Genomic DNA, 11925 nt, shown 5'->3' on the forward strand with positions numbered 1-11925 from the left:
GGCTTTCTTATCTCTATCTGACAGACGAGGAAGCAGAAACTCAGAGTGCGAACAGCAGTCACAGACCCAGGAGGTGGAGGTCTGGCTGGGAACGCGGGTCTCCCTGCCTGCTTCCAAAGCCTGACCCGTCTCCTTGCCTTGCTGCGAGGAACAGGCGGCACGGAGAGAGAATGTACCTCCACGACAATGAGTCTTCCGATGTCTAAGCCTCATCTCAGATCGATTAAATCAGAATCTCTGGGGGGGGGGGGGCCCAGACATCGGGGGTTTTTAGGGTTCCTCAGGTGATACCAAGCGGCAACCCAGGCTGCCAAGCACTGATTTACCAAAACAGAAAGAGGCACATCGCCTCCTCAAGGGCTCTCCAGGTGTTCTTTTCACAGCGTAATCCTGTTCACCAAACCCAAGATCAAAAAGAGCCAGTGCTGTCTAACTGCCCCCCTCTCCCCAACAGAACCGGGGGAGGGGTCCTGGTAGAGCTCGCCCCTGCCGGGCTCGGGGTCTCCGGCCCTCGCGGCTCAGGTGCGGTGCTGCGGCAGAAAGCCACCCACTCTGGTCCGCCGGTACGCGGGGCTGTTGCGCCATCCGCTCGGACTTTCCTAACAGCACCCTGGGACGGCCTAGAGACACTCCAGCGCGAGTTCCTCAAATGTTTTCCTGCGTTGCCGGGACTGCCCGCCGCTCTGAGTCATGTGCAAGTGGGAAGTCGCACTGACACCGAGCTCGGCCAGAGGGAGCGGAGCCGAGCGCGGCGCGGGGCTCCGGGACTCGCCGTGCGTGCGGAGCGCGGCCCCCCCCGGTGATGGGGGCTGCCCTCGGGGCCTGAGCCCGCCCGCCGCCCCGCCCCGCCCCGGCCGCTCCGTCCGACCCGCCCGCCCGCAGCTCCGGGACCATGGGGCATTAGCGGAGGAGGAAGCATGCTGGCCGTCTGCTGCGCGCTGCTGACCGCCCTGCTTGCCGCGCCGGGGGCGGCTCTGGCCCAAGGGGGCTGCCCCGCGCTGGGTAAGGGCTTCGAGCGCACCTGGAGGGCTGGGGCAGCTGGCGGGTGGGGCAAACAGCTGTGGCCGCCGCAGACTGCGGGTGGCGAGAGGGAGGAAAAGAGGGAGGACGGTTCTCCTTTTCAGTGGCTAGCTTAGGTCCCCGCGGGCACAAGATGCGGGCTCCGGGCTGGCCCAGCTGTTCTGACGCGGGCGGTCGCTGGTGCGACCCCTGCTGCGTCCTGCGCCTTTGGCCGGCGCGCTCTGCTTAACTGCCCTGTGGCCGGGCAGCGTCTGCGGTCTGCGTACAGCACTTGGTGTGTATTCAGAAACCTGATTCACGTGTCTCCTTCCCGGTGCCCCCAAGAGCCTTTACACAACTGCGCCCCGGGTTACTCTAAGGGGAGATGCCCGCGAGTGCGCGCCCTAGCGGGGTGGAGTTCGCTCCTGGGACGTTCTTTGTACCAGCGCCGCTCTTGCCTCTTAGCTTTGGGGGGCGGGGGGGGGGGGGGGGGGGGAGAGGGTGCCACCTCGCCTGGCTCTCCCTTCAGCCCCCTGGGTGTATGTGTGGATGACAGTGCCCTGACTGTGAAGGGACTGACATCATGGGCGCTGAGTCATGGACCCTCCCGCTGCACGCACTTGCTCCAGTAGACACCAGCTCTAGCAAACTGTGTACCCCAGCCCTGAGAATTTAACCTAAGTGGGGAGTTTGGCCGGGGATTGGGACGTCTTGGGGCCAGCGCGCACTGGACTCCCCTTCCTGACCATAGAAGGAGGGGTGAGGCAGAGGGCAGTAGGCACTTGTTGCTCCTGTTGACTGTAATCTGCCCCCAGCAGCCAGGCCTTTCTATGTTCTCTGGCGGCATGCCCAGCTGCCTGTCCAGTCTCTCCTCTAGACAACTGGGCAACTGCTTCTCCAGAGGTTTATTTTAGGGTCTGAGAGCTTCTTTGAGGATACGGCGGAAAACTAAGGGGGCAGCAGGCAGGCTTCTGGGAACAGATGGCTGGGGAGACGGGGGACTCTAGCCACTGCTGGGTTGCATTGTGCTCCCACCCTGGGTGAACACCCTCAGCCTGATCTCACCCTGCTGGGAGATAACTTTCTAGAGCTAGGGGCTGGTGTGCCTGCAGCTCTCTTTGCTTTCTGGATAGTTGTGTTCCTTGTGCTTGAAAGAAGAAAATAAATTGATTTCTTTTCTCAGCACACATGTATTACTCCCACCAGTAACAGCCCCTGTCAATTGAGGCGTCCTGTACTTTACATATGTTTTCTAATCCTCCATTGGATCTAAATAGACCTTGTTCCAAAGAGGAGCCTGAGGTTCAGAAAGGTTGGGATGGGAGGTCGTCAGGCCTGGTTGGTGGAGGTCCACCCCTCCATGCCCTGTGCTCCAGTGTGTAGATCTCCAAGACTCCTAAAACATAGAACTAACCCAGAAGCCAGAGCTGCGGGTAGTTGGGGGCAAGCTGGGAGTCACCCCTGCTGCCTAAGAGCTGGGGCAGAAGAGGTCAAGGAAAGGGAAGTGGAGACCTCGGCTTGCCCACCGTGGTGTTAGAGGGATGCAAGGCAGGGTTGAGGCCTGGGGTGGCCCCAGGAGTGAGCAAGCCTCCCCTGCCTGCCTCTGTTGCTCTTCACACAACACCCCAGTTCACCTGCCCCAGGGAGGTTACTACTGTGGCTGCGGCTTCCTTTGGCTCCTAAGTGGTTACAAGGCACTTCGGGGGTAGCCAGTTGCAGTCAGTTCTCTGTTTCCCTGGTCCTCAGGAGGGACAGGCAAGATGGTCTCAAAGACTGAACGGCCATGAAAGGCAGAACCGAGAGTTTGGGGAGGAAGTGAAAGCCCTCCCATTGCAGAAGGAAAATGCAGAGGGGTAGAAAATACCCAGCTCCCCTCCCACACCCACACAGACTCAGCCCACAAACTTGAGAGTAAAAATAAAGACATCGTACAGGAAGCATGGAGCAAATGACTGTGAGATGTCTCGCTTTGGAGAAGTGAGGGGCTGAGAGGGGAGCGGCAGCTGGAGTTGGTTTAGAGGGGAAATCCGCTGGCTCTCCAGGCTACGGGCTCTTCTAGCCAGGCAGCGTGCTTCCCCTGGGCCCAGTGGCTGCCCATAGGCCCACCAGCTGGCAGGGCTGCTCAGGTGTACTTGCCATCTGGGGCCTGGACTAGCTGGGACTTAGGAGCTGGGCGTGGAAGCCTGGACACGGATGACTCAGGCTCCGTCTGCCTTCTGCATTGCAGGACGGTGCGCAAAACAAGCACGTTCACCTTTAAGTCTCTCAAAGTCCTGTTTCAACTTCTGATCTTCCCTTTAGGGCAATCTCTTCCTGCCCTCAGTGCCTACCTGCATTCCTAGCCTCACCCTAAATCAGTATTTCTCAAAAGTTCTGGGTCTAGCTGTGCCAGAATTGGGGTGTGTGTGTGTGTGTGTGTGTGTGTGTGTGTGTGTGTATGTTGGGGGTTGAGGGATAGGGGCTTGACAAAAATGCTGATTCTTGGTCCCTACCCCAGATTTACCAAAGAGACATATCTGGGAGTGAAGCTTGAGAAATGTCCTTTTCAACAAATGCCCGTCGTGCTTTACAAATCTGAGGATGGCTAGCTAACCAGTGTGACTGAGAACTGAATGAAGGCCCTCCCCCATCGGGCTTCTAGTTGCCAGAAATTTCTCCCTGCTCTGGCTCTGCCCCTTGTTTATTCACTGCAGCAAACATTGATTGAGAGCGTGCACAGCCCTAGGGGGCCTGTGTGGGACCAGCCACACGGACTGCACCCTGAAAGGAGCTTGAAAATGGTCAAGTGTCAATCCCTGAGAGGACCCAGCTCTCTGATCTGCTTGGGACCAACTACCCAAGGACAAACCTTCTAGGGGGCGGGGGAAGATGAATACAGAAAGCTCCTCCAGTTGAGGACCCAGACCCGAGGCGGCAGGCACACTGACCCTGACAGCAGGACCTCATCTCTGACCCTCAGCGTCTTCCCCTGCGAACTGGGTAAACACATCCTCCCCTTGCTGGGTGTTCGTGAGGATTACACAAAGCACCCAGGTGCTGGCTTGCTGTTCATATGCACCCCTCCCCTCTCCCCTACTTCCCCTTCCCAGCAGGCCTGCCTGCCTGACCCAGTGAGTGAGAGCATCCCCATCACCACATCTGGGCTTTTCCTGGTGAGTCTTAAAGGTCTAGAGCTGTGCTCTCCTATACGATAGCCACTTACTATGTATGGCTATTTAAATTTAAATTAATTAAAATGAAGTCAAATTAAAAATGTAGTTCCTTAGTTGCACTAGCCACATGCAAGTGCTCAATAGCACATGTGACTCGTGTGACACATGTGACACTGCTACCTGACAGGGCAGATATAGAGCATTTCCATCCTCCCAGAAAGTTCTCCTAGATGGCGCTGGTCTAGAGTACTGAGCAGTTTCTTCCAGAGGTTTTCTGTTGCTTCTTCCTTTAGCCCTATCCAGACCTTCTCTCCTCCCCCTGAAGCCAGCTTGTCTTGTACAAGTAATGGTTAAGGCTTTGGAGCCAGGCAGATCTCTGCCCAGCCCTGCCACGTAGAAATGACGTGAACTTCAGTGATTTTTCCCTCTTGGATACTCACTGTCCTCCTCCTGAAAGTGTAGATAATTACGCTACCTCCCAGGGCGGTTATGGAGGTGAAATGAGCTCAGTGAGGTGTTGTACACAGATGGAGAACAGTCCCTAGCAGACGGCGAGCACTCAAATAAGTGGAGCTAATCATTCATTCATTTGAAGAAAATATTTTGAGCTCCTACTGTGTTCCAGGCACTGTTCTAAGAGCTATAGATACAGAGTGGACAAAACAAACAAAAATTCATGGTTCATTGGAGCTTCATTCTGGTGGGGATGTAAATTAAATATACAGTCTGATATGACCAGTGCTAAGGAGGAAAAATAAAGCAGGGGAGGGAGGTAGGAACTGGGTATATATGGAGGGGGCATGCAGAATTGATCCCTTCGAGGGGAGGCCAAAGAAGTTCTCACCCAGAAGATGCTATTTGAATGAAGGCCTAAAGGAAATATAAAAACAGTTAGGATTCCTTATACTCTCATCTTGGGTGGGAAAATTCCTGCCTCCTCTTTAGCAATCTGGGACTACCTGAGGAGCAGAGGGCTCCTTGGGGACGTACGGGTGCCTTCTGCCCTGGCGAAGCTTGGGGGTGTCTCTGGGGAGACCAGGCCTCAGCCATTGGGTCCCTTAGACTCCAACTGGACAGGGAAGTGCTAAACAGCATGTCATTAACTGCCATTGAGGTCTGAGTCTTTGGAAGAGAATCTTTGAGGGCTGGAATGGCAAGGGGATAACTCTCAGACCCTCTCTGGTGAAGCCTCTGGGGAGTTTTTTTTGGGTATTTAATCTGTGTGCTTTACTGTCTCCTCTGGGCTTGAGATCTAGACAGATCCGAAGTCTCTGGCACAGTCGGGCTTTTCTGGGCTGGTCCTGGGTTCAGGCTTGACTTCTAGCTGCACCTCTTCAGGCTCCCCCACTCCCACCTGCCCCCACCCGCTCTGCCCTGTGGCTCTACCCTCAGGAGTGTGCTCCTGGAGCCCCACATCCAGGCTGTCTCCCCAGCACCTGTTCTCGATTCTCCTCCATCTCCCAACTTCCTTTCCCAAAGAGTATCCTTTGGTCTTCCCTCTCTTCATGATGGTTATAGGAACTGTTACTGTCCTGAGTGACAGCTGTGTGCATGGAGCTGGGCTGGGTTCTTTGCATCTGTGTCTTGTTTGCACAGCAGCCTTATGTGGGAGGAGTGTTAGACCCGTGGCATGGATGGCATAGGCTGTGGGACAGGCAGGTTTTGTTGGAGGGGAAGATCAGGAGGTCAATTACCAGAGAGTGGGAGAAGGGAAACTGGAGACAGCAAGTATAGGCTACTCTTTTGAGGATTTTAGCTGTAAGGGAGAGTAAAAACATGGAGTGCTCATTGGCTGGAGAAGTCGGGTCAAGAAAAGGGATTTTTAAAAAGATGACTGAAATATCAGCGTGTTTACATGCTGATGGAAATGATTTAGTAGAATTGAAACACTGACAGACAGAGAGGTGAGAAGTGCTGAAGCAATGTCCTTGAGTAGGCGAGAGGAAACTGAGGCTCAGAGAGGTTCAATAACTCACTCAAGATCACACAGCAAGGAAGTGATAGACAGGGTTCTGAACCTTGCTCTTTCCACTATATCACGTGTGTTGCCAACAACTCCCACCCTTCCTAAAGCACAGGGACGTCAAGGTCAAGGTCACTGTCTCTCTTCTTCACAGTATCCTCATTAAAGACTCACCAACACCACACCCATTGGTGTGGCAAAGATAGCCTTGCTTTTGTCCCAGGAAGTGTCCGCTGCCTTCTCTTCAATATTGAAGAATACTGAAGGCCACGGTGTATGGTTAAGCCATTGCACTGTAACCCCCATCTTCTCCCCTATATCCATTCATATCACTCAGTCAGGGGACGTTTTGCAACCACGCGTCACTATAAATGAGCTTTCTCTGTCTCTAAGAGAGGCAGCTGGTGTTGCAGAGAGAAACCAGCTTAGTGGTCAGACCATCCATGTCTGCCTCGTGGCTGCCCACTTAACCAGCCAGCCGGCCTCGTGGCAAGTCACTTCAAGCCTAGGCAGAACAATACTTCTTGAGGCTGTAACAAACAAAAGTGGGTGCTTGATGGATGTTATTGATCCTAAGAGCCCATTTTGATGGGAGGAAAGTGGGAGGCAATAGTATGAGAACTCACAGAAAGGGGGAAAGACGCACTAACACAGTGGGAATGGTAATCACACTTGCTCACATTTTTTTGAGAGATTAAGTATGTCCTGAAAATACTGCTAAGGTTTTAACATTAATTGTCTAATGTAATCCTCACAACAACATTTTGAAGTAGGTATTCTTATTATTTCCATTTTATGGATGGGGAAAATGAGGCCTAGAGAGCTTGAGAAACTAGCCCAAGGTCACATAGTTAGTGAGTGACTGACCTAGGGTTGGAACTTGGGTGTGTCTGAATCCTGGGCTTGAACTCTTGACCATTGCACCCAGTGGACTAAGAAAGAGTTCAGTTATTTTGATTAGATAAAGAACTGCTTTAATTTTTTTGGTATTTCATTGTATCGATACACCGAGGTTAGTTATCCAGTCTCCTTTTGATGGACATCTGCTTGCTTCCTGTCTTGCCATCACAGATGGCGCTGCGGGGAATAACTTTGCATGTCCCTCAGGTTGCATGAGTGCAAGAACATCTGCAGGATAAATTCCTCAAAGGGGAATCTATGGGTCGAAGGCCATGTGCATTTGTAATTTTGAGAGAGAAGAGAAGTTGCACCAAATCTACTCCCAACAGCAGCAAGGGAACGCCTGTGTCCCCAGACCTTTGCCAAAAGTGTATTATGAAACTGGTATCTACACAGAAGATGGTGTCTGTGTGGAATTAATTTGCATTTATCTTATCTGAGTGAGACTGTGTAAGTTTTTCCATGTTTAAGAGACGTTTGCATAATCTATGTCTATGAACTGCCTGTTCATGTTCTTTGCTCATTTTTTATGGGCCTTTTTTTATTGTTTACAGGAGCTCTTAATATCTTAAGGAATTTAATCCTTTATCTTTGACAGGAGTTGTGAATATTTTCCTCCAGTTTGTCTTCTAAGACTTCTAGGTTTTTTATCATATTTAATTGGATTTTTTTTTTCTGGTAACTTGAAGAGTTTTTTACTCTTAGATTTTGATCCATTTTGAATTTATCATGGAGTAAGGTATGAGGTGTGGTTTTAACTTTTTTTCCCTGGTCATAACGTGATGTCCCTTTACAGTTTATTGAATAATTCATCTTTCCCCCACAGATTTTAAAAGTCACCTTTAGAATATACCAAATTCGTGTAAATACTTGGGTTTATTGTGCTTCTCAGCATAGTGTGTAGTTAAAAGCACAAATTCCAAGGCCTAATTGCCTTGGGTGTGAATCTGGGCTCACCTGTAATTAGCCATGTAACCAGCCTCCTCTTCTGTAAGGCAGACTGTTAGGAGGGTCAAGTTGGGTGATCCAGGTGCGTGCTGGAACGGTGCTTGTGCACAGCCAACACCCAGACTAAGCCAGCTTTTTGAAATTGTGGTAAAATACACATAGCATAAAATTTATCTTCTTAACCATTTTAAAGTGTAAGTTAATAGTGCAGACTAAGCTATTATTGGTTATTATTATTTCTGAACTTTCTAGTCTCTTGTGGTTTTGTCTGTCTCCTCCTGTGCCGGTACCACACTGTTTTAATTCCTATACCTTTCTAATAGGCTTTAAAGTTCGGTCGGGCTAATCCCCCTCTCATTTCTCTGCTTTTTCAGAATTCTCCTGGCGATCTTTGCTTGTTTACTTTTCTGTTTGAACTTTAGAATCAGCTTGCCTAGTTTCAAAAAAGTCCTCTTGGTGTTTTTGTTAGGATCAAGTAGAATTTAGAGATTAGCTTCGGGAGCACTGACACATGTACAATACTGAGTCTTCCTCTCTCAGAACATGCTGGGCCTGATGTGGCTTATTGACGAGGGGGACAGGCTGGGCAGAAAGCGGGAATGCGGGTTTCACAGTCACCCTGAGCATAGATGTGCCTGCTCTCCATTCTGAACTGCTTTCTTCCTGGGGATGTAGAGTGGGGGGGACCAGTGTGTGTGTGTGTGTGTGTGTGTGTGTGTGTGACTGTGTGTGCATGTGTATACACAAGCTCATGGCACGTGGGGGTGGGCAGGGAGACAGGCTTGAGCTCAGGCAGTTGTGGGACTGCAGGAGGGGGGATGTTAGGGCCTTTGTAAAACTGTCTGGCAGTGTAACATACACACAGAAGAGAGCACTCAGCATAAATCTAACAGCCTGATGAATTTTCACAAGCTGAGCACACCCATGTCACCACCACTCAGATGAAGAACAGAACCTGCCAGCCCCAGGGGCCTCCCCTTCCAGTCACTCCCTACCACACCTCCACTTTGTGACTTCTTAAATCTTTAGCTTTGCTTCCTCATAGCTAAAAGGGTAGGGGAGGGGAGGCTGGGGGTGGGGGTGAGTGGTGGATATGGTTTAGGATGGGGGGGCATACATCAGGTCCCTTCGTCCCACTGCCCTCCCCCCACCTTCCACAAACACGTGAAAGATCCTGATGTGAGCCAGGCTCCTGGTTAGACTCCAAGATCAGAGATGGGAAGACAGGACCCTTCATGCTGTACTCCTGGAAAGGCCATGGGATAAACCCGACAGGGAATCCCAGGGCCCCGGGTTCTGTCCTGGCTACGCTACACACTGGCTGCGTGACTTCTGGGTGCTAGATCTCCTTATCTATAAACATGGGCAGGTTGGCCTAAATCATCCTTAAGGGCCCTTCCTTAAGGCCCTAGAAGAGCAACTTTTAGCTCAGCACTCACTCTGTGGACCCAACTCAGCCCCTCTCTGGACCTAAGTCCTGTGTTTGTCCCTCTGTGGGCACTGGTCCTTCTTCACACCCTTTAATCTATTTATTTCTCAGTCTGCTTCTTGAGGTTCGTTGGGTTGGGGAGTCGGATTGTTTGTCGTCCTCAGATATCTTTTCCGCTAATTAGTTTATAATCTCCGAGAGGTGACCCAGGCCAGACCTGGGCTGGAGGCCAGCTGATTATCTCTGATGCTGCCAGGGGAGGATTAAATGTTTTTCTCTTGAGGAGCTGGTCACACGTGCTGGTGTCTGAGTCAGCATCCAGCGTTACCTTTTTATGGGTCCAAAGGGTCCTCCCAGGCCCTCTCTCCAAGAGGTGTATAGTCCATGGTGCGGAAGGATGGAGAGGAGGCCGCGCCAAGGCAAATACTGACTCCGCCAAATGTAAGACAAATACAAGCAGGTAGAGGAGTACAAACACATTAGAGGGACAAGAGGGGAGGGGGCTGTCTCCGGGGGGTGGCGATCTGGGAAGAGGGCTGTGCAAGAGGTGGTGGGGAGCAGAGTTAGAGAAGGTGGCAGGGGTGGTGGCTTAGAGCCTGAGGCTGACCTCTCGATAAATGACGGGGGAGGGAGGACATTCTGGGGATTTTAGGGACAAGCCAGTGGGTGACCTGGTGAGAGCGAGAGGTTGGGAGTCAGAGGTGGGGGCGCTTTCAAACTAGAACTTGTCAAGTGCTGCTGCTGTAGGGTGGAAGGAGAGAGGCCAGGAGTGCTTGGCTCCCGTGTCCCTGTAGGTGACCCCGAGTAGTACTAGGTGTGGCAGGGCCGTGGGTGAGGAAGCTCGCCCCCCTTACACATACCCCTCGACCCCCAGCGCTCCCTTCCCCGAGCCTCTGCGATGGGTGGAAAGGCGTGCGAAAAGCGGGGAAGAGGAGAGGAAACTGGGAGAGAGGAAGAGATGGGGGGGGCTGGGAGGTGGGACATAGCCGGGCAGCTGGCCCCCTGGAGAGACAGCCTTTGGCCAGACTCACCTGTACCCCGTGCAGATGCCCTCCCTCACTAGCTGGGTGAATTTGGGCAAGTTCCTTAACTTCTCTGAACTTCAGTGGCCTCAAGAGTGAAAAGGGGACAAGCCTCCCTCCCCTGAAGGGTTGCTGTGAGGAGCGGAGAGCTCTTAGGTAAAGCCCTGGCGTGGGGTAAGTACTCATAAGGGGTCATGATTGTTGTGATTATTGTTCCATCGCGGGTCAGGAAATTGGTTTCAGTCCTTAGATGGAGAATGTAGGGAAAGGGGACAGAGAACACTGGGGCTTGTTCTAGGCCCCGTGGGACCAAATTCTGCACTGGTTCCTGTGTGGACATGAGGTGCCCACATTCTTTTCCTGGAGACTTCTCAACAGCCACCTCTTTTCACATCAAGGCCTTTATCGCTGAGAAGGGACCCTTGACCCCTTCTGAAATCCTGTGCCACTGCAAATCGGGGGGCGGGAAGCCATGCTGCGCTGCCAGCTGGCCCAGCCGGCCTGGCCCCGCGCCGCTGCTCGCGCCCCGGGGCGCGGGGATTAGCGGGCGCGCGCGCTGGACCGTGTCCGCGGGGACGCGCTTGCCGGCCGGGCTGCTCACGCTTACATAAGCCGGGCCAGGAAGCTGAACTTGTTTTTGCTGGCAAGAGCGACAGCAAGCTGCTGGAGAGTTGAGAAATATGTCTTCGTGTGCGTGTTTGTGTCTGGTTATTGACATTTGCAAGTTTACTTGAAGAGGGAAAAAAGTAGAAAAACAACAAAGCTGCTCGGTTTCTGGCTCCCAACCGTAGGTCCGGAGTTGGGAGGAACCCCGGTTCCCAGAGCCGGGCTGCAGAGTCCCCGGCCGTGGTGGGGGGCCCAGTGCCCCCGGGATGGGATTAGTTGGGCCCCAGGGGCCTGGAGGTGTGGGATTGGTTGCCAGGACTTCAGCTCTGTTCCCCTTGAGGAATGGGAGGCGAGGAGGCTGTGGGAATTTCCCTCCCCTCGAGCTGTGCAGGCATAGAAGGGCCTGTTTGAGGGACCAAGATGGCCTGGCCATCGTCCCTCTCCAAAAGTCATCAACTATTAGAATAATAAGTCCATGGATTAATTGAGTTTTCAAGCTGGGGGTGTTGTCTGAGATAAACAGACAGAAGTGCTTCCTGCCCTCTGAGAGCTAATGATTTGGCGTGACAGATGCCAGGTTGTGGGAATGGGGGCAGCAGGACCTTCAGCTCCTGGTCTGAACCCTCATCTCACAGAGAAGCCAGCTTGTGCGGCTCGGCAGCGGCTGTGACGTGCCCAAGGCTGCCTGCAAGTCACTGGCAAGACCAGGAAGAGAACTCGGGTCTTCTGACAACAGAGGGCTGCTTCCTGTATGCCAAGCTGTGTCCCACGCTTAGAAATGTACTTTATATTAAACGACACATCAAGACGGTACATTGGTGTCAGCCCAACCCCACCCAGTCAGTGACTAAAGTCAGACCCGGCCTGATACCAGGTGCTTTGACAGCAGAGGAGGAGATTTGGGGA

The 11925-nt window shown here is 52.6% G+C and overlaps 1 protein-coding gene across 3 annotated transcripts in view; it reads left to right on the forward strand.

The window, feature by feature from the left end:
* The first annotated feature begins 680 nt into the window (after positions 1-680).
* Positions 681-11925, forward strand: part of IL6R (interleukin 6 receptor) — a 51893-nt gene continuing 40648 nt past the window's right edge. For 2 of the 3 annotated variants that reach the window (XM_070497647.1, XM_070497649.1), the window contains exon 1: positions 730-1002. In XM_070497647.1, the coding sequence (XP_070353748.1) occupies positions 918-1002 (85 nt within the window). In that variant the 5' untranslated portion in view covers positions 730-917. Of the gene's footprint in view, positions 1003-11925 lie in introns of all 3 variants that reach the window. The other variant, XM_014837117.3, reaches the window with a different exon arrangement.

The sequence above is a fragment of the Equus asinus genome, chromosome 25 (assembly GCF_041296235.1).
Source record: "Equus asinus isolate D_3611 breed Donkey chromosome 25, EquAss-T2T_v2, whole genome shotgun sequence".
NCBI lineage: Eukaryota > Metazoa > Chordata > Mammalia > Perissodactyla > Equidae > Equus > Equus asinus.